We start from the raw sequence: 27,964 nt of genomic DNA on the forward strand, positions 1-27,964 counted from the left end.
GATGAAAGGAGAGAAAGCGGTGCAGCGATTACATCAGCCGACCGATTAGATAGACCCAAACTGATTACCTACCAACGTTACTTTACAACTATATTACAACAGTGGCTACCATATACGATACTACCAGGCGATACAAGCCAACGACGACTTGGGGTGTTTCCTATTCCACCATTTGCGCGTTTCATCCAAGAACAGCAGCACAACGCCATATCTGCGTCAAATCAGCCAGCGCGTAGAAGAAGACAGGCAAAGGAGACGTACGCCATTGGCAGGAAGAAGTATTGGGCGGCGATGCCGCGAGTCAGAAACACTCTTTGGAACCAGGGAACATATGAGAAGAAACTAGACAGGTTACTGTCAGGCTTCGCGAGGGAAGAATGGACTCGAGTCACCAAGCTAGCAGGAGTGCGGCCAGCATGGCAGGAAAGAGGAGTAAGTTTCGAGTGGCGGGCGAGCCCATTGGGTTCTGTTGGAAAATCGACAAGCGACGCGTCCGGGTTGAAAGCAAATTGAACCACTGCATGATGACCAGGTTGAAAAAGTCTATAAATACTCATGAGAAGAGACAACTCTGGACATCAAAGTGTCCTTACACAAGGACTGCGCTTGAGCAGTTTGTTCGGAGATGAGGTCAGGGTCAACATTGTAGCCACCATACTTCCGAAACATCGCAGAGAATGGCACACCGTTCTGCTGGAAGCCGAAATAGAACGCACTGTCAAGCATTTTCAGTCGATGATCATCAAACAGTATGAACCACTGACGCGGTCATTGAAGTGAGTGATTCAAGAACCCCGATAAACAAGTACGCATGCAGAAGCAGCCTGAGAAAAGTTTAGGTGAAAGACATTTGACAAGGGTAGGAATAAACTTGATATCGGCCAAACGGTCCTTTTTTCGATCGCGAGGCTTACGAAGAAGAAGGTCCGCCTCAGGCTGCTCGTAAACCAGCGAAAGTGCGGGGAGAACGTCGGTGACAACGCAAATCTGTGCCAATATCAATCGTGTGCTCAGAGAAAATGACAAAGTATGGCGGTTACAATGATCATCTGGATGCTGCTCAGAGCCTGGGGCACTCCCGCGAGAACATTGAGCAACACAGGCATCAGTTCCGAGAAGCTTCCAGCCGGAAGAAGATATAGGATCGACTTGCGCAAGTTCTCAAAGCAAAGGCGGCCGTATTTGATTCCCGTCAACATTGTGGAGAAACTGTCGGACAATAGGATGAGATCGGCAGCTTCCTGGCCAATTTTTTATTATTAAGCACAGTTCAAAAACAGTTAATCTCGCTCACCATTGCAACTTCTGAGCCGGTGGCCATCGCCACACCAACATCAGCCTGTTTGAGAGCCGGGGCATCATTCACTAACGGAACGTCTGAGTAAAAGACACAAGACACTGGAGCAACGGTACCTCCATCTCCTGTGACAGCGACTGTACATCCTCCTGCCTGGAAAGTACGGACAATTTGGAGTTTCTGTTGCGGCGTCGTTCTCGCAAAGACAATCTCATCGAACTAAAAGGTCGTCAGTTCAGTGATATCGCTCTCAGGGAGAACCCCACCGTCAACACCTGTTTCCACTGTGATTCGGTCATTGTCATCATTTCTGCACCACTGAGAACGATGCTAGAGAGAACGGCATCTTCAGCCTTGTCATCATCAAAGTCGGGGATGGTGGCGAGCGGAACATCGCGATCAAGGTCTGAAAGCCCTTTGATGTCGGCTTCCGGAGTCGTAATAATGCCAACTTGACGTGCAATCGCAGCAGCAGTAAGAGAAAAGTCGCCTATTCTCGAGTTAATGCCATGAGGTATTACTGAACAATACATACCGGTGACCATAGCGAATCGAATACCAGCCCGTCTACAAACCCGGACGGTCTCGGCTGTGTCAGGCCGGGGAGGGTCCACTAACGCCACCAAGCCAACAATTGTTAAGTCGACATTGGCGGCCATCAGAAGGTTTTCGAGATCGCTGTTGCTCTCCTGCAACGTTTCGTAGGCCAACGACTTCTTGGCGAGCATGAGTACTCGTTGACCTTGAGCGGCAAATGATTCTTGAATAGTGGAAATCTTGGCGATAGCGTTGTCGTCCAAAGGGAAAGTAAGACCATCGGAATTGACATATGCATTGCAGCGACGGATGAGCACGTCAGGAGCCTATCATATCCTAGTCAGAAGAATGAGAGGGCAGCGAGAAAGAAAAACGCACTCCTTTGACTGCAAGCATATGATGACCAGGAAGAATTGACCGAAAGTGTGCATCTGGGGCTGCACTTCGAGAGAAGAGTTTCAAAGCAAACTTGTTCTCTGAAGTCGACTTAAGCCGACAGCCACGCAGAAGATTTTCAGTGACTCACTGGAATTAAACGCAATCTTTCCGACCTCTTTCCAGCTCGCACGCGAGTCCTCAGTTGAAGAAATACTCTCCGAGAAGCGTAATAATCCCGCGTCTGCCACAAGCACGGAGTCAGCCAAGTCGGATGGAATAAGTGAAAAACTAACCTGTGGCGTCACCGTTGACCTTACGATCCTGCAGGGCTTCTTCAATTTTTGATAGTGCGAAGACAGCATCATTACAGAGGCTCGCAAGAGCCACAAGTTCCCGCAAAGCCACCGCTGGCGCGTCGTCATTCGCTTCAGGGTGCGATAACTTGACTCTGACGTCCGCAACTTTATATGTTGCTTCGCCAACAGCGACATTAACCACTGTCATCCTATTCTGCGTAAGAGTGCCGGTTTTATCGGAGGCAATGAAGTTGACAGAGCCGAGAGACTCGACAGTGGCGAGGGATTTGCAAAGAATGGAGCTGGACCGCATAGCGCCAGCGCTGGATTTAAACAATTAGAAGACCGAAATCGCGAAAGGTCAAGACATACATGACAGTCAATGAAAGTGTAACGCAAACAGGAAGTCCCTCTGGAGACCAATAAGCATTTGTCAAGGAGTTCATAGAATCACTTGCCAGGAATAAACGCAACGGCTACGGAAACACAGTCGATAAGGAGAGTGGGCACATTGATGAAGCCAGGGTAATCACGACGGAGCCAGGCGGCCCATAAAACTAAGAGCGAACTTGCGTCAGCAGTAAAATATTGGGGTCGAGGGACCGCACTCACTAACAATAATGATAGCCACCGTCAATGCCAAAGACGCGATGATAAGAACAAAACGAATGATCTCCGCTTCGAGAGTCGTCCTAACAGGGCGTTCGCTTCCTGCTTGTTTGGTGATGCGACCGAAGACCGTATTGTCACCGAGAGCGACAGCAACACCTATTCCACTTCCACTAGTGCAGAGGGTACCTTGCAGCGCAATGTTACGAGACTCGAGGACTGATCCGACGTTTAGCGAAAGGGAAAGAACGGAGAACGAGAGCAACTGACAATTGTGATCGGTGCAGTCAACAGAGCCAGCGATTTCATTACTCTCGCCCGTGAGGATGGATCGATCAAAGCGAAGGTCAGGAGAGACTTGGACAAGGCGAAGGTCAGCAGGAACCTTGGAGCCGAGAGTAATCGTGACAATATCTCCAGAAACGAGGTCAGCCGCTGGTAACCTGAGTTGGTGTTATGTGGGGCAAAACATGAAGTAAACAGCACCAACTTGAATTTTTCTCCGTTACGCATAACCAGTATTTCAGTTGGTAGCAGTCCTGCGATTGAGGCCATCACATTGCTCGTAGACCAATCTGAAGGGAAAATATGGTTTAATCATGGAGTTCCCAACAAGAAGAAGATAGACACCTTGCCATGCATTAAAAACTGCCTGGATGACGATCACAATGAGTAGCACGACCGCAAGGGCCAAGTTTGGTGCAAAGGGGTGGGGATCTCCCAGTGGTCGCCTAACAGCAAGATGAGTTTGTGTTACGATTACTGCCAAGAAAACAAACCATGCGATGAAGCAGATGATGCTTGCAAGGAAAAGCAGACTACCGAAGCCTACACAAGTCGTGAGTACGTGGGTGAATGTCTATCTATGCACTTGCCTCCGAAAATGTAGAAGAAGATTTTGCGAGCAAGGTTTCTTGGTGGGCGCGATATGACATTCTTTCCGTTCGTAGCAAGTCGACGAGCAGCAATAGGTGCATCAAGGCCAACGGCAACCGAAACCCCAAGACGGTTGCAAACATCTTGGGTCGATAATGTGTGCCAGGTAACCTCAGCAAGCTCTAAAACAGGTGGGGGGATTGAGGAACTGTGGTGTCTAGAACAGCGAGAACACACCTTTTACCGCGCCTTGTCTGGCACCTTCTTTGGCTTCTTGGGTTTCCGTTACATGGATGCTGGGAGAAATTTGAGCAAGCTAAGTCGTCAGATTTGCTGCGTGTATTCACCTGAGAGTGCGGAAGTCAACAGGGATTCTCGTGCGGGGATCACCCGAGGTCGAGCCAAATGTTGGCGCTCGATGGAACTCGCGGGCAAGCGATAGGGCTGGGTCTGGCGTGTCGAGTGAGGGTGACACTGTCAACGCTGATATGGACGCCTCTATATCCTTGGGCTCCATGAGTTCTGGGTGGACGAAAAAAAGACAAGGAGACCGTACTTAAATTCAGCGCGTCATACCTGATCGTGCGGGATTTCTGCCGTCTGACTCTGGGTCAAGGAGGCGAGGAGATAACGCGGTTGGCTGGCAGAACTTGCTCAGTCTGCTGATGGAGATGGACAGAAAGCGAGTCGAGTGGTTACTCTCGTCAGATGCGGAAAGCAAGACGCGACAATTTCAGCTTGGGTCTCCAACTGGATGACTACAAGGAATAGTTTGAGGATGTTCTTTAACACGTTATTGGAAAGCCACACCTTGAAGATGAAAATTGCTGGTGTCCTCGATGTCCTGTACGCTTCATGGTCTTGGAAAAGACTGAAAAAGAATGATGATGTAGTGTCACAGCGTGACGGATGACATGAAACATCACTTGTCCCAAAAGTCCTTGACGCCAGCTCATTATAAAAGTAACAAGAGTGAGACGCCTATATGTGCGTTGTACCATTTTCCCTATAAGAATCCTACATAGCCAGAATATTCTTCCAAAAGACAAATCCTGCTTCCGGTTTCTCATTGTCAACACCTGATCTGGGATTATATTCTGAGGTTGGCATAGGTCTGCGTATACGTGTTAATGATAATTGCAGTCCGTTTTCCAGCTCTACCGCTAGTTCGGCAGAGAAGTCTATGCTCTCGTCCCGCACAATGGTGAAGTTGGCATGAACAAGAGCGGTCATCGAGCTGTCTTGTGCCGGGTTACACCGGTGACGAAGGAAATCCACGATGGTGCGATCGGGGCATGCAGAGATCGGATAGAAACGGAAGCGTTGAAGCTGTGGGCAGAGAGGTGTTGACAGCATAAAGTGGCGCAGGAACTCTCCATCGCGTCGTGGTCCGATGAAATCTGTTTGTGGGTTGTAACTTGCATCGTATGGCTCTCCACCAATGGATAGTTCTTCAAGGCTCGGAAGTGCTACAAGGCCTCGAACCAGATCATCTGACTTCATTGCATTCTCCTTAAGATGCAGGGCTGTGATTGTTCTAAGGTGAAGCCACGTGAGATCGGTGGTGTGACCCAAAACCCCGACAGCATAGAGCTGAGGGAAGTACTGTACTATTTAGACCTTAAGTTCAGCCGGTCTTACGCATTACGCGCTGAACTTACAGGGTTAGAAGTTCAGAGGGTCATCTTACACATTACGGATTTGCAGAAGTTCAGTTCAGTCCTCGGGCCAAGTTTGCCGAAGGTTGCGAGGGGGGGAACTAAGCATTTAATGGGGGTATTCTGGAGATTTTCACTACTAGCATCTTTGATTGCAGATCTAGTAGCCATACGCGAATCAATGAATAAAATTTTCTGCAGTCCCTACCTTGCCCCCACCTCCACGCCGACCATGTCTGACTTGTCTGACTCCGAAGGCGAATCCAGCCAGCATGACATCGAAACCTTTCGTGGATGTGGCAAGACCATGAAGGAAGTGCTGCGACGCGTCCGTCGCGCTGCCAAGGAAGCCTTCTCCATCCCCCTACCCACTGCCACCAATATACTTCCCGCACCTACTCTTCCCATTCCCGAATTCCCTACGGTTCCCACTCCCACTAATCACCCCCATCGCCACGGAAAAGAAGCCTACCGACTTCTTCAGCCAGTACGAGCCGGACACTTTGGACAGCGGCACACTCCTGCGAATGCGTCATCTGCCAGTGCCCAACGAGAAGCTAGCTCGGCAGATCTTGGAATACAGTCGAGAGGCGTGGCTCGATGGGAATCGTTCTATGGTTTATGCCCATTTGGACGGGACTGCAAAACGCTTTCCGATGTGGGTTATAACATTCTGGATAGAAGTCATTGAGGCGAGGAAGGTGCGGGCTCGTTGGCTAAAGTCGTCCGACTTTATCAAAAGCGAGCGAGAACGGGCAGAACGGAGTGCCCGTGCAGACAGATCTTCTCGAGTCGAGCTTCTCGAGGAGGCAAAACAGTTGATTTCGATGATTCCGTGGTCAGCTGCGAAGCCAGCAGGCTTGTCGGATACGGAGCCTTTTCACAAGCTCTCTCGTCTTGTGGGACCCGCTTGGCTGTCCGATTCGCAGATCAACGATCTGTTGGAGTTGCTGCGGCAGAAGATTGAGGATGAGGTCGACGGAGATGTTGGCGCTCGGTTTCGGGTGAAGAGTACGGCATTCATGGAGACGCTGTTGAGAGCGTACGAGAAGGGCAGCGACAAATACAACTCAGACAGTGGATTTCGTTGGCTAAGGGAGATTGGAGACGAGTTGGCAGAGGACAACGGGACGCTGCTCACGATTGCACATCTGGGCAAAATCGAAAACAATCCGCACTGGATATCGCTCGCCATCGAGTTCTCCAACGAGCGAGTGCGAGTCTTATATGGGGACTCGTTCAAGCAACCTATACCGGCAAAGCTGCGAGAGATTTGTGAGTGGTGGGTGCTGCTGCATTCGGGACGGGACGTACAAGTCGAGAGCTTACCCATTGGCCATCAAGACGATGGATTCTCTTGCGGGCCGCTAGCTATCAACGCCCTACAGCATTATGTTGACCCAGCGGTGTCGTTGACGAAGGTTGGAGAGAAGTGGATCGTAGCGAGGCTGCAGGCTTTCAATGCAGTCGCAAGGTGGACTTTGGAAAGGGTGAGAGGATTTGAATGTCGTTTTTGCCATGCTAACAAGTCCTTTAGCTTCAAGCAGACCAGTTCGAGGCGGAGATGGATGCAGAAGAAGAGCGTGAGAGTCACTCGGGTCACGGTCCGGCTCTTGACGACGACGATGACGATGGCCACTTACCCAGCTTTGGCCGACGTGAGGACGGCTCTTCCCATGCCTTCACCTTTTCCCTCGACAACCAGATCTCGCCTGAGCCCATCCGTTCGAGTTTGAAACGCCCCAAATGGCATGACAATGCACCCACACCAAACGCGACACCTGAACGGCGTCGAATCTACAAAGACGACAGGGACCAGCTTGACGACAAGGAGGACATACCGGCGCCTCAACTCCTCTTTACGCAGGACTCGCCTTCGTCTACCAACAAGACGGCGGACGTTTTTGGGAGTACGTCACTCTCCGATGTCGATTTGCTCTCCCTTCCATCTTCCCCAAACTCTCTCTCTTTCGACCCCATGCCTCGACCCATTGCTCCCCTTCCTCGACGATCATCCCCAGTACCAACGACCAACGCTGAACTGCCGAAGCAGAAGACGAATTCCATCTTGTCCTATTTCAGCAAGGAAACACCAGCGGAGAAGGAAGTTCGTCTTGAGCGCGAGCATCGTGAATATGCGGAGAAGTCAGAACGAAAGAAAGGGGAGATACAAAATCGAGAGCGGGTTGTGCTTGAGGAAAAGCGGGCAAAGAATGCAGCGTACATGAAGGCTTATCGTGCTAAGCTTCGAAACGAGCGAATTGCAAGGGGAGATATACCAAAACGTGGACGGAAACGGGTATGTGCTGGTGATTTCAACGTGCTTTCGTTCTCACTTCAGAACAGAAGTCAACTGAGGCCGATCTTGAGGACAACGGGGTAGACGAGCCCAACAAACGATTGGCCGAACACTCTCGACCCTTCCGCCAATTGGCTCGGGCAACACTGCTTTCCGTTGCTCTGAAAGCTTTGTTCGCCGTTACCTTCGAGAGGAGCTGGGATGGAGCGAGCGACGAGCGACGAAAGCAGCGCAAAAGCTACCCGACAACCACGAAGCGATTCTCGAGCAAGCCTTTCTGCGAGAGGCTTGGCTCATTCGACAATACAACATTCCAGCTGCGTTGCGAGTCAACACCGACCAAACCCAGGTCATCTACGCCCAGGGAAATGCGTCAACATGGAATACCCGTGGAGCAAAGCAGGTTGCTGCTGTAGGGCTCGAAGAGAAGCGTGCTTTCACGCTTGTTCCATCCGTCGCTGCAAATGGGAACGTTCTCGCGGCCCAGGTTATCTACGGTGGGAAGACCAAGCTATCAGCACCATCGGTCTTCTCCCGTGGGTATGCAGAAGCGACCCGTGCTGGTCATGTTTTCACCAATTCCGGCAACGACTCGTATTGGTCCAACCATGAGACCATGCACGCCCTCGTCGATAATATCATCGCTCCGTACTTCGAGCGCCAAAAGGCCGAGCACAATCTCCCTTCTTCCCAAGTCTCAATCTGGAAGATTGACTGCTGGTCAGTGCATCGCTCAGCGGATTTCATCAGCTGGATGCGCTCCAACCACCCGACGATTGCGCTTGTTTTCGTGCCTGGTGGATGTACAGGCATCTGGCAGCCACTCGACGTTGGGATTCAGCGCCCATTGAAGCTGAGCATTAAGCGCTCAGCCCATCGGGATGTGGTTGATGAGGCTCTTCGCCAGCTCGCGTCTAATGCTTCTCCTGCGAAGGTCAAGCTTGACACCACAGTTGGAAACCTGCGGAATCGGTCGGTTCAGTGGGTTCTTCAGGCCGTGAAGGATATCTCGCAGGTGGAACTCGTCAAGAAGGTGTGAATTCCATCCACTTGTTCTTTACATCTTTGTAAGGGCAACCCCGGAGGCCTGAGATCAAGGTCCTAGCAGGGGAGGATCCAAAGCGTGAACATTGGTAAGCGAATACAAATGAAGCTGACCTAGCAGGGGAGGATCCAAAGAGAAGAAACTCTAAGGGTCCGCCTGCTAGGTAGCTGACTATATACTGCTTGTCCGTAGCTGCCGCTGTCGGGCACAGAAGGCTTGGGCGGCGTCGCAGGCGAGGTCCCAGGGCGACCGTCGGGGGGCGTTGACGGATCGGTGATTGTGCGGGCGAGATGGAGGGCCGGACCGGAGACGGAACCGGAGTCGGACCGGAATCGGAGGCGTCTCCGAGGGGCCGAAAGGGGAGGTTCCCCTGACATCACCCCCCTTTGAATGCGGCGTCCCGACGCATAGACCGGAACGGAATCGAGTCGAAGGTCGCGGAGGCGATGTGTCGTGGCTTGCCAGGGTACTTACGATAGAACTCCGCAATTTTCTCCGGGGCGAAGACGCGGTCGAAGCGGACCCATTGGTCGTGCGATGCGTCGTAGCCTTTCCATCTGACGAAGTAGTTCAGCCGCTTATACCTCACCCTTGCGTCCAGGATTTCCTCTACTTCCCACTCCGGGACTCCGTCCTCGAGGTCCGGAGGGGCTGGTCGTAGCCGGGGGCGTCCGTCGAAGGGGTCGTCCTGAGCGAGCTCGAGCTTGACGACGGGGAAGACCGGGTGGAGCTTCGAGTAGCGCGGAGGGAGGTCGAGCTTGTAGGCACCTTTGCTGATCTCCGCGACTATCTTGAACGGTCCAAGGCGGCGATGGGAGAACTTTTCCGAGGGGCGAGTCGTCCTGATGTCAGAGGCATCCAGCCAAACACGGTCGCCAACCTTAAACTCCGGAGACGGAGTCCGTCTCCGGTCGTAGTAGCGCTTGTACTCCTCTTTGGCCTTAGTGAGCGGCCTTGGCTTCAGCAACACCAGTGGCGATCCGGTCGCGGAACTCGTTCACTGACTCCATGGCGGAACGGACTCCGGGTTCGAAGCCCATGCGGGAGCCGTCCCGTGTCCGTCATGAAGGGGACCTGCTGTGTGGAGGAGTGAACGTGGTTGTTGTAGGCGAACTCCGCGGCCGGAATCAGCTCATCCCAGTCGTCCTGCTGGTAGTTGGTGAAGATCCGCAAGTACTGCTCCAGCTCCTGGTTGACGCGCTCTGTCTGACCGTCTGTCTGCGGGTGGTACGCGGTGGACGTGGCGGGCTTGATGCCGATTAGACGCCAAAGTTCTCGGGTGAAGTCCGCGATGAACTGCGAGCCGCGGTCGGAGACGTACTTCTCCGGAGTCCCATGGTGCCGCCAGACATTCCGGTAGTAGAGGCGGGCTGCCCCTACTGCATCGACCGTCGTATGACACTCTGAGAAGTGGGGCGCTTCCGAGGGTGTCAACGACGACCATGATCGCGTCGTACCCATGGGCTTCGGGAAGCTCTACGATGAAGTCGACGGAGACGGTATGCCAGCGTCCGGAGGCGTTTCCGTGGGGTGCAGTTCTCCGTGGGGCAGTCTCCGGAGTGCCTTGGTGCGACAGCACAAGTCACAGGTCGCAACATACCGGCCGATATGGCGAGACATCTGAGGCCACCAGTAGTTCCGGGAGACCAACTCCAGGGTCTTGAAACGACCTGCGTGTCCGGCGACTCGGGTGTCATGGCAGAGCCTCGATGATGCGTCTCCGGAGGTCCTTGTCTTTTGGTACGACGATCTTTCCTCGGAAATGGAGAAGACCGCCGGAGACGGCCCACTCGTCAGAACGTGAGAAGCGGGGGCCTCGAGCTTGACCTTGAACCTTAAGAAGTTGCCGGGCCGCTAGTGCGACGGGCTCCTCCAGGTCAGGCTCACCGGAGAGGGCATCACGGATGTCACGGAGGAGTTCAGAGCCGGGACCGGAAACGGAAACGCCCTCGAGTGCGCGGACGTGGAAGAGTTCAGGCCGCAGAAGGACGACGTCGGAGTTGTCGGAATCGACTCCGTGGTCGGGTCTCCGGGGAGAGGGCGTCAGGCCGACCCATATCGCGGCCAGGTTTGTGGTGCAGCGTGAAGTCGAACCGGGAGAGGTACAGAGACCACCGGGCCTGTCTCCGGTTGAGGTGTTGCGTCTTCCTGAAGTACTCCAAATTCTTATGGTCAGTCCAAATCTCGACAGGGTGCGGCGCCCTCGAGGAAGTGTCTATACTCCTCAAGTGCGCGGATGATCGCGAGCATCTCCTTGTCGTGGATTTCGTAGTTGCGCTGGACATCATTTAAGCTTTTGGAATAGAATGCTACAGGGTGCCACTTCCCGTCCGGGGCGGATTGTGAAAGAACCGCCCCCGTCGCATAATCAGAGCTGTCCGCCTCGAGTCGGAAAGGCCGTGTGTCGTCCGGAATCGCCAGGACCGGTTCCGAGGTGACCGCGTCCTTGATCGCTTGGAACGCGGAGGCCTCCGCGTCGCCCCAAGTCCATTGCTGGTCCTTCTTGGTGAGCACGAAAAGAGGGCGCGCAAGGGTCGAGAAGTCCCGAATGAACCTGCGGTAGAAGTTAGCGAACCCGAGGAACTGCTGAATGTCCTTCTTGTTTTCCGGAGTCGGCCAAGCGGAGACGCCTGCGACCTTGACGGGGTCCATTTCGACGTGGTTGTGGGAGATGATGACTCCGAGGTACTCGATTGACGATTTTTCAAAGTCGCACTTCTCCGCTCGGAGGTACAACTTGTGCTCTCGGAGTCGCCGCAAGACCTCCTGAACAATCTGCCGGTGTTTCCGGAGGTCGGAATGGGCGATCAAGATGTCGTCAAGGTAGATCATGACGTCCCCGGAGAGGATGAGGTCCTGAAAAATGTCATTCATCATCGTTTGGAACGTCGCGGGAGAGTTTGTCAGGCCGAAATACATCACCAAGGGCTCGAACAGGCCTCGGTTAGTCCGGAAAGCCGCTTTCCACTCGTCACCTTCCTTGATCCGGACGTTGTTGAAGCCCCAACGGACGTCGAGTTTGGTGAAGTAACGAGCGCCTTTGAGCCGGTTGATGAGGTCGTTGATCAGCGGAAGGGGGTACCGGTTTTTGACAGTCATCGCGTTGAGAGCACGGTAGTCCTGGACGAAGCGGAGTCCGCCGTCCTTCTTCTTGACGAAGAAGACCGGAGACGCCATCGGAGACTTGGAGGGGCGAATCCGGCCCGTCGAAAGCCCTTCCTCGATGAACACGTCGAGCTCGCGTTGCTCGAGGGGCGAGATGGGGTACACCTTGCAGTTGGTGGGCTTAGCGTCGGGGACGAGTTCAATGGCGTGGTCCCAGGCTCTCCGCTCCGGTAGCGTGTCGAAGGACTCCTTGTTGAAGACGTCCTGGAACTCCTTAGCCCAGTCCGGGATCTCGGAGGGCGGAGGGGCGGAGTTCCTGGCGAAGGCTTCGGCCAGGCGTTGCGAGACAGTACTGCCAGCGCGTATCTCCTCCGAGGGGCGGAACGAGGTGTAGAAGATGCGGTCACCATCTTCAAGCTGACCATCGTCATCGTCGTCGTCGAAGTCCGGCGTCAGATCAGGCAGGCCGGAGTCGTCACCGGAGACGGAGTCGTCTCCGTCATCAGACCCAGAAAGGTCCATGGCGCAGACCGAGGGGAACGGGCCGGAGCGGAGACGCTTCTGAAGCGACCGGAGTCGCCGCAACTCGGTCCGTTCGACCCGCTCTTCCTCACGGCAGGTCGAGCAATTGCAGGGGGCACCGTGTCATCTTGACCTCCTTGGTTTCCCAATTGATCTCTGGGTTATGTTTCTGCAACCAGGAATACCCCAGGATGAGGTCTTGCTTGCCAAGATGGGTGACGGCCAGCTGAACTCGTTCGGCATGGCCCTTGTAGCGCAGGACCAAGTCCGCGATCTGTTTGATGGAGCCAGCGTCATTGGGGGTGCCATCGACATTGAAAACCGGAATCGGCTGATCGAGGGTGCAGACCGGAATGCCATTCCGAGCAACATAGTTCGTGTCAATGAAGTCGGAGGTGGCACCACAGTCGACAAGCCCAGAGAGTGAGAGCTTCAGCGCGCTGGTGGTGGACTCGAGCTCTAACGGGAGGTGGAGGGAGTTCGCCCCAGGGGCAGCGGCAACGGTGTACTGCTTGGGCAGTTTCTTTTCCCAGGCAGTGAGGCGGCGGAGGACGATGACCGGAGTCGCGGGCGGAGTCGGAGACGGAGTCGAGGCGGAGGCAGGAGAGGGTGTGTCTTTCGTTTCGGGCTCATTGTAGGGCAAGGAACTGCATTCATCATACAAAGAGGCAAAACGATTTATAGACGCGAACGAGGGCACACCAGTCACTCGTCGCGGGGACAAAATCCTCTCCGGCCATCGACTCCGCTGCCGTCTCCGGCAGGGCAGCTGTGTCCGTGTAGCGGGCGATCAACTCCGCTAACATCTCGTCACCGAGTTGTTGGATCACCTCGTCGAGGATGTCCATTGAGCGGACATCGGCGGGGAGGGGCAATCCCGGGCGAGATGGTTTGGGTCGCCGCACCTGAAGCAGGCGCGACGAGGGGCCACCCGAGCCCTGGTGCGATCCAACTCCCTAGGGGACGGGAGCTGGAGGCGCCGGAGCGGGGCGCGGGCCGCGGGTGGCACGACCGGAGCCACCGGGCGGAAAGGGGCCGGAGCCGGGATGCGGTTGACCGGAAACGGAGTCCGAATCAAACCGCCAGGTGTCTTGGGGGCGGCTGACTTGATCAGCTTGGCCCGGACCAGGGCCTCGTATTGACGGAAGGCCCGGGTGCGCCAGCTAAGGTAATCCCGGAGGTCCGGGGGTCGTTCGAGGACGTGATTCCGTTATTGATCAGGGGGGTCAAGTCCGTGGCGGAACTTGGTCACCTTGACCAGCGCGTCTTGAATCCGGCGAGGTCCATCAGGTCCTCGAAGTCGTCGGTGTACTGGTAGACATCCTTTGTACCCATGTGATAGGCGGAAGTCTCCAGCTTGGAGAGAGCGTGATCTTGCTCATTCTCCTCGACGAACCGGAGTCGAAACTCGGAAACGAACGAGCCCCAGGACGGAAACGGAAACGGGGCTTTGCTTCCGTGGCGCTCCGCCCATTGCTGAGCGGGTCCTTCTGCCATAAACGACATGGCGTAGCGGACAGCCTTTTCCTCGCTCGCCTCTCCGTTGACCACGAAGGCCTCAGGGGCAAGGCGGGCGTAGGTGCGGACCGCGTAGAGGAACGCGCGGCCGCGTTTCCGGTCGCCGTTGAAGGTGAAGGGGGGTTTGGTCGCAAGACCAATTTTGAGGCGAGGTTGATGTCGCCAAAAAGGGCTTCGGAGTCGCCCTGGACCGGAGTCGGAGTCGGAGTCGACGTCTCCGGCGATGGTGTTTGGGGTCCGCCAGCATTATTAGCGGCGGCAGCGGCAGCGGAAGCCTGGTTGGTGAGTAAAGCAAGGGCCTCAGTTAGGCTGTCAATTTTCGCCTCGAGTGAGTCCAGCCGGGCGTCTGCGGTAGGAGTGACTCCGGACGGCATGACGGGTGCGGAGACCACAGGAGTAGAGGAGGAGGGGACAAGTGGCAGGGGCGGTGACGAGGGCGGAACGGACTCGTACTCCGAGCCTGAGTCAGCGCCCGAACCTGGCAATCTTGTCCGGTTGATCCCGTAGAGAGTTTCTTCTGCTGTAAGGGCAACCCCGGAGGCCTGAGATCAAGGTCCTAGCAGGGGAGGATCCAAAGCGTGAACATTGGTAAGCGAATACAAATGAAGCTGACCTAGCAGGGGAGGATCCAAAGAGAAGAAACTCTAAGGGTCCGCCTGCTAGGTAGCTGACTATATACTGCTTGTCCGTAGCTGCCGCTGTCGGGCACAGAAGGCTTGGGCGGCGCGTCGCAGGCGAGGTCCCAGGGCGACCGTCGGGAGGGCGTTGACGGATCGGTGATTGTGCGGGCGAGATGGAGGGCCGGACCGGAGACGGAACCGGAGTCGGACCGGAATCGGAGGCGTCTCCGAGGGGCCGAAAGGGAGGTTCCCCTGACAATCTTGTCTGATTGTACACCAATATAGGCCTTCGAAATGTGTGCTGTCGGAGATCTCAACTGCTCACAGGAGTGTCTAACATCGCCTACAACCCTCGCCAAACTCCGCCGTCTCTCGAAAGACCATCCCGACCTCCATGCAGAGCTTACGCAAGTGACGGAGGACGAAACACCAGAAATCATGTCCCCATCACCAACCGGTGTCGAGGAGGAGATCTATTCGCCCGAGACGGTCTACGACGATAGCGACACACCAATCAATGTCGCATTCGCAGCTGTTCAAGGCAACACATCTTCGGCATCATTTTTACTGGGTGACGACGGTGGAATTCAGCGGGACGGGGAAGCGGAGTCACTGGACTTGAATGTGGATGAACTTGTTGCTGGGGCACCAGAGGAAATGGGCCGTGGAAAGCGCCATAAGACATCAAATAAGTTGTACTCTTCACGCCTTTGGGAGGAAGGCGAAATTTAGTTTAGAAAAATTTTGATTTTTTTGCACAAAAATTTCCTTTTTTGGAACAAATATGTAAGAGGTTCAGCCGCACTTTTTACGCATTACGCATTTGGGGGAGTTCAGTTCAGATGGTGCTCTTACGCATTACCTGAACTTAGGGTCTAAATAGTACAGTAACAACTCCCCGCCTTTGGGCATCCATTCATATCGCCATACCAAGGGTTGAGTCACTGGCAGAGGACTTGATCGGAGTGTTGACAACCTGGCTTCGACGGTCCGCTGCTGCTCCGTTGTCACTCACCGTCACCTTAGCACATGGTCCCATGTCTCCACCTCATCTGGGGCCTGCATGGAGGCATAGTGCACATGGGGATGAACTCCTCCACGTTCTCTGTTCCGAGGCCCACCGCTGGGAGTCTCTTCGCCTGTTAGACAAAATTGATCTCTCACAAGTGCCCTCTATCTCTTTACTCACGGCAGAGAAGGTTCCAATGCTGCGCTACATCTCTTTTTCGGAAGGAAAACCGCGCCTGGTCGAACATGACAAATGTTCAACTTGCAAACCCAAGCCCAACTAACCCTCTTCTGCTTTTGGGCACACAAAGCCTTGACGCGCTTTCTTTCGACGGATATACCGACTTGCTTCCGCAATTTGTTCCTTGGGCTAAACTTCGTCGTTTATCAATCTGCACGCCCGTACAACTATGGCTTAGCAGCAACCGTCACATTCCCCTTGGCTATTCTCGAGATATGTGCGTCACTAGAAGCTTTCACCTTCTCTTCTGGGCACGCCGAAACGGTTCTTTTCCTGCCATTCGCTACCACCCTCTCCCTTCCTCGCCTAACGACCCTTGCAATTGATGGCTTCACACCCGACAACTGGACAGACCTGCTTCAATGTGCCTACTGTACTATTTAGACCCTAAGTTCAGGTAATGCGTAAGAGCACCATCTGAACTGAACTCCCCCAAATGCGTAATGCGTAAAAAGTGCGGCTGAACCTCTTACATATTTGTTCCAAAAAAGGAAATTTTTGTGCAAAAAAATCAAAATTTTTCTAAACTAAATTTCGCCTTCCTCCCAAAGGCGTGAAGAGTACAACTTATTTGATGTCTTATGGCGCTTTCCACGGCCCATTTCCTCTGGTGCCCCAGCAACAAGTTCATCCACATTCAAGTCCAGTGACTCCGCTTCCCCGTCCCGCTGAATTCCACCGTCGTCACCCAGTAAAAATGATGCCGAAGATGTGTTGCCTTGAACAGCTGCGAATGCGACATTGATTGGTGTGTCGCTATCGTCGTAGACCGTCTCGGGCGAATAGATCTCCTCCTCGACACCGGTTGGTGATGGGGACATGATTTCTGGTGTTTCGTCCTCCGTCACTTGCGTAAGCTCTGCATGGAGGTCGGGATGGTCTTTCGAGAGACGGCGGAGTTTGGCGAGGGTTGTAGGCGATGTTAGACACTCCTGTGAGCAGTTGAGATCTCCGACAGCACACATTTCGAAGGCCTATATTGGTGTACAATCAGACAAGATGTAAAGAACAAGTGGATGGAATTCACACCTTCTTGACGAGTTCCACCTGCGAGATATCCTTCACGGCCTGAAGAACCCACTGAACCGACCGATTCCGCAGGTTTCCAACTGTGGTGTCAAGCTTGACCTTCGCAGGAGAAGCATTAGACGCGAGCTGGCGAAGAGCCTCATCAACCACATCCCGATGGGCTGAGCGCTTAATGCTCAGCTTCAATGGGCGCTGAATCCCAACGTCGAGTGGCTGCCAGATGCCTGTACATCCACCAGGCACGAAAACAAGCGCAATCGTCGGGTGGTTGGAGCGCATCCAGCTGATGAAATCCGCTGAGCGATGCACTGACCAGCAGTCAATCTTCCAGATTGAGACTTGGGAAGAAGGGAGATTGTGCTCGGCCTTTTGGCGCTCGAAGTACGGAGCGATGATATTATCGACGAGGGCGTGCATGGTCTCATGGTTGGACCAATACGAGTCGTTGCCGGAATTGGTGAAAACATGACCAGCACGGGTCGCTTCTGCATACCCACGGGAGAAGACCGATGGTGCTGATAGCTTGGTCTTCCCACCGTAGATAACCTGGGCGAGAACGTTCCCATTTGCAGCGACGGATGGAACAAGCGTGAAAGCACGCTTCTCTTCGAGCCCTACAGCAGCAACCTGCTTTGCTCCACGGGTATTCCATGTTGACGCATTTCCCTGGGCGTAGATGACCTGGGTTTGGTCGGTGTTGACTCGCAACGCAGCTGGAATGTTGTATTGTCGAATGAGCCAAGCCTCTCGCAGAAAGGCTTGCTCGAGAATCGCTTCGTGGTTGTCGGGTAGCTTTTGCGCTGCTTTTCGTCGCTCGTCGCTCGCTCCATCCCAGCTCCTCTCGAAGGTAACGGCGAACAAAGCTTTCAGAGCAACGGAAAGCAGTGTTGCCCGAGCCAATTGGCGGAAGGGTCGAGAGTGTTCGGCCAATCGTTTGTTGGGCTCGTCTACCCCGTTGTCCTCAAGATCGGCCTCAGTTGACTTCTGTTCTGAAGTGAGAACGAAAGCACGTTGAAATCACCAGCACATACCCGTTTCCGTCCACGTTTTGGTATATCTCCCCTTGCAATTCGCTCGTTTCGAAGCTTAGCACGATAAGCCTTCATGTACGCTGCATTCTTTGCCCGCTTTTCCTCAAGCACAACCCGCTCTCGATTTTGTATCTCCCCTTTCTTTCGTTCTGACTTCTCCGCATATTCACGATGCTGCGCTCAAGACGAACTTCCTTCTCCGCTGGTGTTTCCTTGCTGAAATAGGACAAGATGGAATTCGTCTTCTGCTTCGGCAGTTCAGCGTTGGTCGTTGGTACTGGGGATGATCGTCGAGGAAGGGGAGCAATGGGTCGAGGCATGGGGTCGAAAGAGAGAGAGTTTGGGGAAGATGGAAGGGAGAGCAAATCGACATCGGAGAGTGACGTACTCCCAAAAACGTCCGCCCGTCTTGTTGGTAGACGAAGGCGAGTCCTGCGTAAGAAAGAGGAGTTGGCGCCGGTATGTCCTCCTTGTCGTCAAGCTGGTCCCTGTCGTCTTTGTAGATTCGACGCCCGTTCAGGTGTCGCGTTTGGTGTGGGTGCATTGTCATGCCATTTGGGGCGTTTCAAACTCGAACGGATGGGCTCAGGCGAGATCTGGTTGTCGAGGGAAAAGGTGAAGGCATGGGAAGAGCCGTCCTCACGTCGGCCAAAGCTGGGTAAGTGGCCATCGTCATCGTCGTCGTCAAGAGCCGGACCGTGACCCGAGTGACTCTCACGCTCTTCTTCTGCATCCATCTCCGCCTCGAACTGGTCTGCTTGAAGCTAAAGGACTTGTTAGCATGGCAAAAACGACATTCAAATCCTCTCACCCTTTCCAAAGTCCACCTTGCGACTGCATTGAAAGCCTGCAGCCTCGCTACGATCCACTTCTCTCCAACCTTCGTCAACGACACCGCTGGGTCAACATAATGCTGTAGGGCGTTGATAGCTAGCGGCCCGCAAGAGAATCCATCGTCTTGATGGCCAATGGGTAAGCTCTCGACTTGTACGTCCCGTCCCGAATGCAGCAGCACCCACCACTCACAAATCTCTCGCAGCTTTGCCGGTATAGGTTGCTTGAACGAGTCCCCATATAAGACTCGCACTCGCTCGTTGGAGACTTCGATGGCGGCGATATCCAGTCGGTGATTGTTTTCGATTTTGCCCAGATGTGCAATCGTGAGCAGCGTCCCGTTGTCCTCTGCCAACTCGTCTCCAATCTCCCTTAGCCAACGAAATCCACTGTCTGAGTTGTATTTGTGCTGCTGCCCTTCGTACGCTCTCAACAGCGTCTCCATGAATGCCGTACTCTTCACCCGAAACCGGCGCCAACATCTCCGTCGACCTCATCCTCAATCTTCTGCCGCAGCAACTCCAACAGATCGTTGATCTGCGAATCGGACAGCCAAGCGGGTCCCACAAGACGAGAGAGCTTGTGAAAAGGCTCCGTATCCGACAAGCCTGCTGGCTTCGCAGCTGACCACGGAATCATCGAAATCAACTGTTTTGCCTCCTCGAGAAGCTCGACTCGAGAAGATCTGTCTGCACGGGCACTCCGTTCTGCCCGTTCTCGCTCGCTTTTGATAAAGTCGGACGACTTTAGCCAACGAGCCCGCACCTTCCTCGCCTCAATGACTTCTATCCAGAATGTCATAACCCACATCGGGAAAGCGTTTTGCAGTCCCGTCCAAATGGGCATAAACCATAGAACGATTCCCATCGAGCCACGCCTCTCGACTGTATTCCAAGATCTGCCGAGCTAGCTTCTCGTTGGGCACTGGCAGATGACGCATTCGCAGGAGTGTGCCGCTGTCCAAAGTGTCCGGCTCGTACTGGCTGAAGAAGTCGGTAGGCTTCTTTTCCGTGGCGATGGGGGTGATTAGTGGGAGTGGGAACCGTAGGAATTCGGGAATGGGAAGAGTAGGTGCGGGAAGTATATTGGTGGCAGTGGGTAGGGGGATGGAGAAGGCTTCCTTGGCAGCGCGACGGACGCGTCGCGGCACTTCCTTCATGGTCTTGCCACATCCACGAAAGGTTTCGATGTCATGCTGGCTGGATTCGCCTTCGGAGTCAGACGAGTCAGACATGGTCGGCGTGGAGGTGGGGGCAAGGTAGGGACTGCAGAAAATTTTATTCATTGATTCGCGTATGGCTACTAGATCTGCAATCAAAGATGCTAGTAGTGAAAATCTCCAGAATACCCCCATTAAATGCTTAGTTCCCCCCTCGCAACCTTCGGCAAACTTGGCCCGAGGACTGAACTGAACTTCTGCAAATCCGTAATGTGTAAGATGACCCTCTGAACTTCTAACCCTGTAAGTTCAGCGCGTAATGCGTAAGACCGGCTGAACTTAAGGTCTAAATAGTACAGTAAGGCAATGTCCCGCCAGAGTCGACAAACTTGGGCCAGGAGAAGCGGTCCTTCCTCAGGGACGATTGCGGAGTCTCGATGAAGTGGAAGTGTTGCAAGGAATATTCAAGTTGCGCGAAGTACATCGTCTGGTACCCTCCTCATCGGAGAAAGCAGGACCCGATGGTCTTCAATAAGCTGTTTGTGCTTTTCAAGTTGCGCCTTCGCCGCCACAAGTGAATCCTGGATGCGAATAACCTCCTTCTCCAATCTTATGAGTTCCGGCTCTGATAGGGCAATAAAGTCACGTATGAGCTCAATCTGGCCTGGAGATGGAATAGAATTGGTGTGGAGTAGATCGGCAACCTGAAGAATGCGCATGGTTTCTGGCAAGACGTTCACGTGTTCCGTGGCAATGGTTTTTTATCCCGCCGGATCTGATCATCGAAACTAAAGTATGAGCTACAACTAAATTTATCGCTCATGGAATGGACTGAGAAACCAGTATTTCTCCCAGCTTCTAATCAAACCCATCGCACAACACGCACAACTCATCGCAGCATGAATAAATGAGCGATTTCCTCAACCCGCTCACTTACACTTGATCCCATCAGCGACTCCGAGTCTCCTTTCTCAGAAACGCAACATCGATAGTCCCCTCCCCCAATCCTCGCGCCATGATGACCTGTGTGTCTCCTGGCATGACATCAATAGCATTATCCGACCAACGAACGTCTTCGACCGAGCTCAAAACGAGCCCTTTGATGGGTCGCTCAGCCCGAACGGTGACCGTGGCCTCTTCTCCGCGTAGAACGTCAAGCACCAGCCCGGGTTCCCGCAACACTCGGGGCTCAATGAAACGGAATGGTTGCGGCCAGTCAGCGAATCGCGCCAGAACTTCCCCCGTTTCAGGGTCCCGCAGGCGAGCAGCGACAACGACCGAATATGTGGTCGTGAATAGGTCATCTCCAGTTGGATTGGGTGCAGCAAGGTGGTTTGGCGGGCCAGGACAGGGTATCGAGAGTAACTCGGTTGCTTGGTTGGGGAGGAGTGTGATGGGATGGGTCTCGGTGTGTGTCCATGCAGTTAGGAGATCAACGCAGTGGATTTCAAGTGTCGCAGAGTGCGCAATCAGGGAGGCGCTGGTCCCCCAGACATCCAGCGTCGCGCCATAAGAGCGGAAGGTGCTGAAGTCATAATACTGCTTTGGAGTCAGTCAAAGAATCGTTCGGAACAGCCCGGTACCTGAGCTGGACGGTCATTGTCGCGGCTTTTGTGCACTGTCCTCATAATGCCGACAGTGATCGGCGCCAGCTGTCTTGCGATGACGTAGTATACGGGTTTGGGGCGAAGCTGAGAACGATGAGCAAGTCAGTTATAGGTGGCCGAGGACATACGAAATAATCCGCAATCGCCCATGACGTTACTGGCCAACAGTCGTTCATTTGCCAGACAAGAACGCCAGCAGTCTTCCCGCAAGTCAGAACGGAAGCATAGCTGATGACACCCCACTCACGTATTCTTTTCCCCTCCCTGCCCATTTTCGTCGCCATACTTGATAAGCATAGCCAACAGCCTCGGCCTGGAGAAGCTGGGTGTTGTAGACATACCTAACAATGGGTCAGCTCGTAATGGGTGGGACAAATGGAGATGGCATACGTCTCCAAATCCTCTGTTACGCGGAAAGCTTCGTTCATCAAGATGGCGAAACGCCGCTCGAAGCTCCCAGCGCGGCAATGCTGCGCCATCAAAGCACTTTGTGGATGCCATTGCTCTTTCGGGGCGTCATCCATCCAGTATTCGATGGTCTTCATATCAGGGTGGCCAGGAATACCAAACTCGCTGGCGATGTGAAAAAAGGCTGAGCAGGAGGACAAGGACATACGAAACAAACCGTCCGCCGAGCTGAGCGTAATCTTGATATGGTCGTTCACGACCTCCCCAGATGTCCCAAACATGGACATCACCGATCGTAGGGTCAGCAGTATCCCAACCCTTTCCACCGTAAGGAGAACCACGATGGTATGGAATCGGTTGAGGACCAGTTAAATCCTCAACAACTTTAGGAAGCACCTCCTCGTAAATTTTGATGGCAGGGAAATCTTTCACGTCTGAAAGTCTCGTCAGAATCACGAGTCCAAGTAATAATAATTAACATACCGCCCCACTGAAGGACCATCTGATAGTCTTCGTTGTTTCCGCAAAAGAGTGCGATTGAAGGGTGATGTCGAAGTCGTTTGATGTTGTCTTCCGCCTCTTTACGAACACTAGCGACGAACGAGTCGTGCGCAGGGTATACACCACAAGCGAACTGAAAGTCTTGCCAGACTAGAATACCAAGTTCTAGCCACTGGTGAGGAAAGTCGTGAGAACAGCACTGACAACGGACCATCACAAGTCTCGTAGAACACGTCTGGCTCGTAGACACCGCCGCCCCAGAGGCGCACCATGTTCTGGTTCCCGTCGCGAAGTAGCGTTAGCCACGATCTATAGCGCTCGGGGGTGATCGTTGTGAGCAAATTGTCAGCGGGAACCCAATTCGATCCGCCCATAAACATCCTGACGCCGTTCACTTCAAACAGGAAGGTTGTCCCCGTTCCATGTTGGTCGGCCTCCTCTAAAGGCTCTTGGATCAGGGCAACACGACGGAAACCGATACGCCTCGAATGTGAATCCAACGTATGACCGGCCGCATCGAGCAGCAAGATGGTCACAGTATAGAGGTTCGGAGCGCCATAGCCAACTGGCCACCAGGGCTCCACAAGGTTAGCAAGATTCCATGATATAACGTCGTGCAGGACAGCAATCTCGGCGGGGACAACCTGTTCTTTGAGAAGGGTGTTATTGGAGTCGAGGAGTGATATGTGCAGAGAGGAGACGACGGGGTTACCAGAGAGTGTGACGTCAATGGAGAGGGAGGGGAGGTCTTCCTTGGAAAGGATTGCATGTGTATTGACCTGCTCTATACGAGCGGCAAATGCCTTGAGGGTGATTGGTCGGTAAGGTCCACAAGTCATGAGCTCGGGGCCCCAGTCCCATCTGAAAACAAGGAAGTCGACGATGATAGAGTAGAAAGCCAATTGCTGACCTCCAATCATACTGTGCTTTCCGGACATAAACTCTACTTGGATCACCCAGGTTAGTCGAACCGGCACGAACTTTTCCCATCTCTTTCTCGAGCTTCTTGGCCAAGAGTTGAGCCGATTTGAAATGGAGAAGAAGAGTGTTTTGGGCTTTGAGTGATGGGATGTCCAAAGGGACGATGTGGGTTTGGAACATGTTGTCCGTTACAAGGATTTTCTTGCCATTCTGCGCGTTGAATCAGTGGAATCACGGAAGGAAAACATGGAGACGCACTAGATAGACATCGCAGAGCGTATCGAGTCCGAGAAACTCAAGTAAAGCATGCGCTTCGTTCTCTTGACGGACAAACTCGAAGCTACACTGGTACAGCCATTCTACCTTCCCGATCCCTTCAAGCGGCGTCAGAAAACAGGAGAAACTCGAATGACACGCACATTGAACTTTATGCTCGTTAAATCCGACGTAGGGATCCGGTATAAGCCCAGCCTTGAGCAGTTCCACGTGGATTTCGGAAGGGGAGGTCTGTGCCGTTTTCCAACCGTCATTGTCGTCGAAGACGGAGTTAACCGTCTCGTCGCGTTGTTTCCAGGTCCAATTTGCATCGAGAACTATGTTTCGGGACATGGGAGTCAGACGTTGAGCAGGCAAGGCTTCTACTTCGATGAGATGGAGTTGGACGGCATCGTCCGGCCCGCAAAAAACGAATTCAAAACGATCTTCGCTCCATTGGTACAGTATCTACCGGGCCGTCCTTTGATGACGGAGGGCCAAGGAGTTAGCCGGGGCAAAGAGTCTTAAAAAGAGTGCAAAGATAGGGAAATCGAAGGTTGATCAAAGGTCACATGATGCTGAATTTGTCGCACACCAACAACTTTTATATGTGTTCTTATACTGCCCATTTTTTGTCATTAACAACGTTTCCGAAGTACAGCGAACTCAACGTCGCGATTGCCAGCGTACTTCTGTTATTTCTCGAAGCCACCGTATGTGACGTGACGGTGGTCATCTGCTCAATCTTCTTCAGACACATCGAAACCGTTGGGCTATAAGATGCGCTGTCGGCCATCGCGCCCGCCACGACATGCTTTAAGGCAGCTTCAACTATGCGCCTCTCAACAGTTATTGGGCTGTTCTTTGGAGCACCTTTATGCCTTGCCCAGTTTGGGTTCACCAAGTACAACTTTGACGATGGTGTCACTCACTACCTGCACGACGAAAAGAGAGAAGCCAAGGATGCCTTTGTAGACACCCTACTGAACAAAATGACGACTCAAGAACTAAGTGAGTGCTATTCCTCTCCCTATATACTCTCCCAAATGTTTCTTTAGTCATGCAGCTTCATCTCATGTTTGCGGACAATATGGTTGGCCCACACTCCGACAATAGTCTCTATGGTGTGTGCTAGCTGTCTCGCTCTATCGCTGTTGACTGTTCAATAAACTAGACTTTGCGACTCGCTTTGCGCCTGGTGCCGGCGTTGGTGTTGTCCACGACTGGTATCCGACAAACGCGTCCCAATATAACACCCTTCAGAAGATAAATATCGGAAAATCGCGTCTCAAAATTCCTTTCCTACAAATAGGCGAATGTCTTCATGGCGTCGGCTCTTTCAAACAGAGCATGTTCCCTCAATCCATCGGTATCGCCGCATCTTTTGACCAGGGACTTGCCTACGCAGTCGGTCGCGCTATCGGAGCTGAAGCTCGAAGCATTGGTATCCGTGCCTGTCTGTCGCCAGTTCTGGACTTGGCCAAGGAGCCTCGATGGGGTCGTGTGCAGGAAAACTTTGGAGAAGATTTCGTGCTTACGTCGCACATCGGTGTTGCATACGCAAAGGGCCTATCGAAAAACGGTTCCTTGTCTGATCCTGACGCCGTCGCTCCGGTTGTCAAGGTATTTTCCCATCTGACCTCTTCTTCAAATGTTTAAGGCGTCAACAGCATTTTGCTGCACATGGAAGCCCTCGCGGTGGCTTAAACGCGGCGCCGTTCGTTGGACGAGGTTACCGTCAGGTCATGCAAGAGTTACTGGTGCCCTTCAAAGCAGTGCTTGATTTGGGAGGAGCGAGAGGCGTTATGATGTCTTACAACGAGTTAGACGAGGTAAACCTCCCTCCTCTTTCTTTTCGCCGCTCATAAACCACAAGATTCCTGCTGTCGTACATCCTGGACTTTATCAAGCTCTCGATGACTGGAATTACGAAGGATTCATCATGGCAGACGACAATGGCATGAAGGTAGGTAGCTTTACATTCAACCCTGCGCAGTGCTAACTAATGACTTGAAAAGTATTTACTCACTCGGCATACCGTAGCTGATTCTCCTGCGGACTCAATCCAACAATGGTTCAATGCTGGTGGTGGGTTGCAATTCTATGACTTCTCCCTTGATGTTTTCATGAACGTGGGTGAAACTACACAACCAATGACTCTAACTTTGCTAACGTGTCCAAGGCCACGCTTGACCTCGTTTCTAATCATACGGTGTCCAAGAACACCCTCAAAGCAGCCGCTCGTCGTATTCTAAGCACGAAATACGATCTCGGCCTCTTTGATGATCCATATATTCCTGACTCCATCGACTCCGCCGCTCTCACTGCTTCCCATGTCCCTTTGACACTTGACGCTGCCCATCGAAGTATTGTTTTACTCGAAAATCGCGACAAAACACTGCCCATCAAACCTTCGGAACAGGGCATCAAAACCATCGCGCTGGTCGGGCCTTACGCTGACATCCTCAACTATGGTGATTATTCGGGTCCATGGGGCATGTACCCTACCGCGAACTCGACCACTATTCGACAGGCCATGCTCGATTACCTCTCTGTGAATGCCCCAAATGTGAAGCTGGTCTCAAGTTGGGGTGCAAACACTTGGCTCTACAATGCGCAGTATAACATTCCTGGATACCTTCTATCCACGCCTAAGGGCGCTTCTGGCGGGCTCCTTGCGACCTACTATTCCGATACCAACTTCACCAACGCAGTTTTCACAACGCAGGAAACCCCGAATCGTGACTGGGGTCTTTATCCGCCTCTCGGTCTTCCGTCTAATAATTTCAGTGCTGTTTGGGAGGGACAACTCACCATACCTGTCGACCACGACGTGAGCGGATGGATCGGTGTAGGGGTCTACGCCAATACGACTGCCAAACTCTTCATTGATGGGTCCATCGTCGCCGAATCCCCCGCGACGTTGTCAGGCAATGTAATGGGCAACATCCAACAACTTGCATATGATGTTCTTAATGGAACTGGCCCACCTCCCGGTGCCAGCCCATTCACGTTTGTCAGAGGCGCGACCCACAAGATTCGGGTGGAATACCAGGCCTATAACTATGTGCAGAAGTTCGAGAATGTCAACTCGTTAAATGCTCAGATCGAGTTATTCTGGAACCTGGTGGATAGGAAGGATCCCATTGGGCAAGCTGTCGATATTGCGAAGTCAGCAGACCTTGTTGTGCTTGCAGTCGGGGCAAACTGGAATAGTGATGCGGAGAGTAGCGATAGAGCGACGTTGGGGCTCTCAGTCAACCAGAGTATGTTATCGGCTTTCATTATCTACTTCTCACCTCATGGCAACTGTAGCTGAACTCGCTGACGCGTTGTTTGCTTTGGGGAAGCCCATCGTTATGGTACTTCAAGGGGGTCGACCTTTCGCATTGCCTACCTATTACGCCAAGTCTGCTGCTGTCATCAACGCATTCTTCCCCGGACAGTCCGGCGGCAAGGCCATCGCAGATGTGCTCTTTGGGCTTTTCAATCCAGGTGGCCGTGTACCAATTAGTGTCCCTTATGACACTGGTACATTACCAGCGTACTACAAGTGGGTCCCAACTTACTCTCTTCTAGGATATATTGATTGACTTGAACTTCCAGCTACAAGTTTACTGCCCACGCCAAAAACTATACCGACATTTTCTCTTATCCGACCTATTCATTCGGCTATGGCAAATCCTATTCGAGTTTCACTGTCACTGGCTTCAGCGCCAGCACCAAGTCCTTTTCCGCTGGCGACACCATCACCTTTCGCGCGACCGTAAAGAATGAAGGCCCATATCCCGGCAGTTATGTCACTCAAGTGTACCAACTCGTCCGCGTTTCCACCGTCACCCGACCCCTCCAGCAACTGGTTGCATTCGAAAGAGTATATCTAGATGTGGGCGAGAGCGCGACGGTAGTGATGCCATTGGAAGTGAGTCGCTACCTGCCGATTGTCAATCGGAAGTATCAGTTCGAGTTGGAGAAGGGCGACTATGTGTTTGCGCTGATGGATGGTTCTGGGATTTTTGCTGATAAGAGCATGAACTTGACCGTTACTTGCCGATAACAACGTCGAGTTTTATATTTCTTACTTGATCATGTCTATCCCCGACTCTATTGGGCTCGAGTTAAGCATGCATCTGTACCCTTGCCTAGGTCCCCGTGTTTTGTGGGGTGAAACCAGGGGGCTTACCGTAGCATGGTCACATCGTGACGTCAC

At 53.1% G+C, this 27,964-nt stretch overlaps 3 protein-coding genes across 3 annotated transcripts; 1 reads left to right on the forward strand and 2 right to left on the reverse strand.

Annotated features, from left to right (window-relative positions):
- Positions 1 to 120: 120 nt before the first annotated feature.
- Positions 121 to 4,510, reverse strand: MIND_00659000 (Calcium ATPase; the record flags this gene model as incomplete). The annotated part of the gene is made up of 24 exons (XM_037363315.1): positions 121 to 211; positions 262 to 342; positions 393 to 543; positions 594 to 715; positions 765 to 824; positions 872 to 987; positions 1,041 to 1,241; positions 1,295 to 1,365; positions 1,414 to 1,516; positions 1,564 to 1,787; positions 1,833 to 2,160; positions 2,213 to 2,310; positions 2,361 to 2,453; positions 2,506 to 2,831; positions 2,881 to 2,920; positions 2,967 to 3,065; positions 3,121 to 3,336; positions 3,388 to 3,560; positions 3,608 to 3,692; positions 3,748 to 3,848; positions 3,897 to 3,945; positions 3,993 to 4,175; positions 4,231 to 4,289; positions 4,341 to 4,510. The coding sequence occupies 24 exons, from the start codon at positions 4,508 to 4,510 to the stop codon at positions 121 to 123; spliced, it is 3,240 nt and encodes a 1,079-aa protein (XP_037218959.1).
- Positions 4,511 to 21,010: 16,500 nt separating this feature from the next.
- MIND_00659100 (uncharacterized protein) lies at positions 21,011 to 24,108 on the reverse strand (the record flags this gene model as incomplete). The annotated part of the gene is made up of 11 exons (XM_037363316.1): positions 21,011 to 21,601; positions 21,646 to 21,753; positions 21,798 to 21,869; positions 21,917 to 22,010; positions 22,060 to 22,242; positions 22,286 to 22,511; positions 22,561 to 22,743; positions 22,790 to 23,439; positions 23,489 to 23,709; positions 23,758 to 23,873; positions 23,919 to 24,108. The coding sequence occupies 11 exons, from the start codon at positions 24,106 to 24,108 to the stop codon at positions 21,011 to 21,013; spliced, it is 2,634 nt and encodes an 877-aa protein (XP_037218960.1).
- A 479-nt stretch (positions 24,109 to 24,587) lies between these two features.
- MIND_00659200 (Glycoside hydrolase family 3 protein) lies at positions 24,588 to 27,811 on the forward strand (the record flags this gene model as incomplete). Its single annotated transcript, XM_037363317.1, has 9 exons — positions 24,588 to 24,765; positions 24,813 to 24,878; positions 24,929 to 25,377; positions 25,425 to 25,586; positions 25,631 to 25,720; positions 25,773 to 25,886; positions 25,937 to 27,020; positions 27,070 to 27,307; positions 27,361 to 27,811. The coding sequence occupies 9 exons, from the start codon at positions 24,588 to 24,590 to the stop codon at positions 27,809 to 27,811; spliced, it is 2,832 nt and encodes a 943-aa protein (XP_037218961.1).
- Positions 27,812 to 27,964: the final 153 nt, after the last annotated feature.

Source organism: Mycena indigotica (genome assembly GCF_014461135.1).
Source record: "Mycena indigotica strain 171206Taipei chromosome Unknown Mind.scaff0006, whole genome shotgun sequence".
NCBI lineage: Eukaryota > Fungi > Basidiomycota > Agaricomycetes > Agaricales > Mycenaceae > Mycena > Mycena indigotica.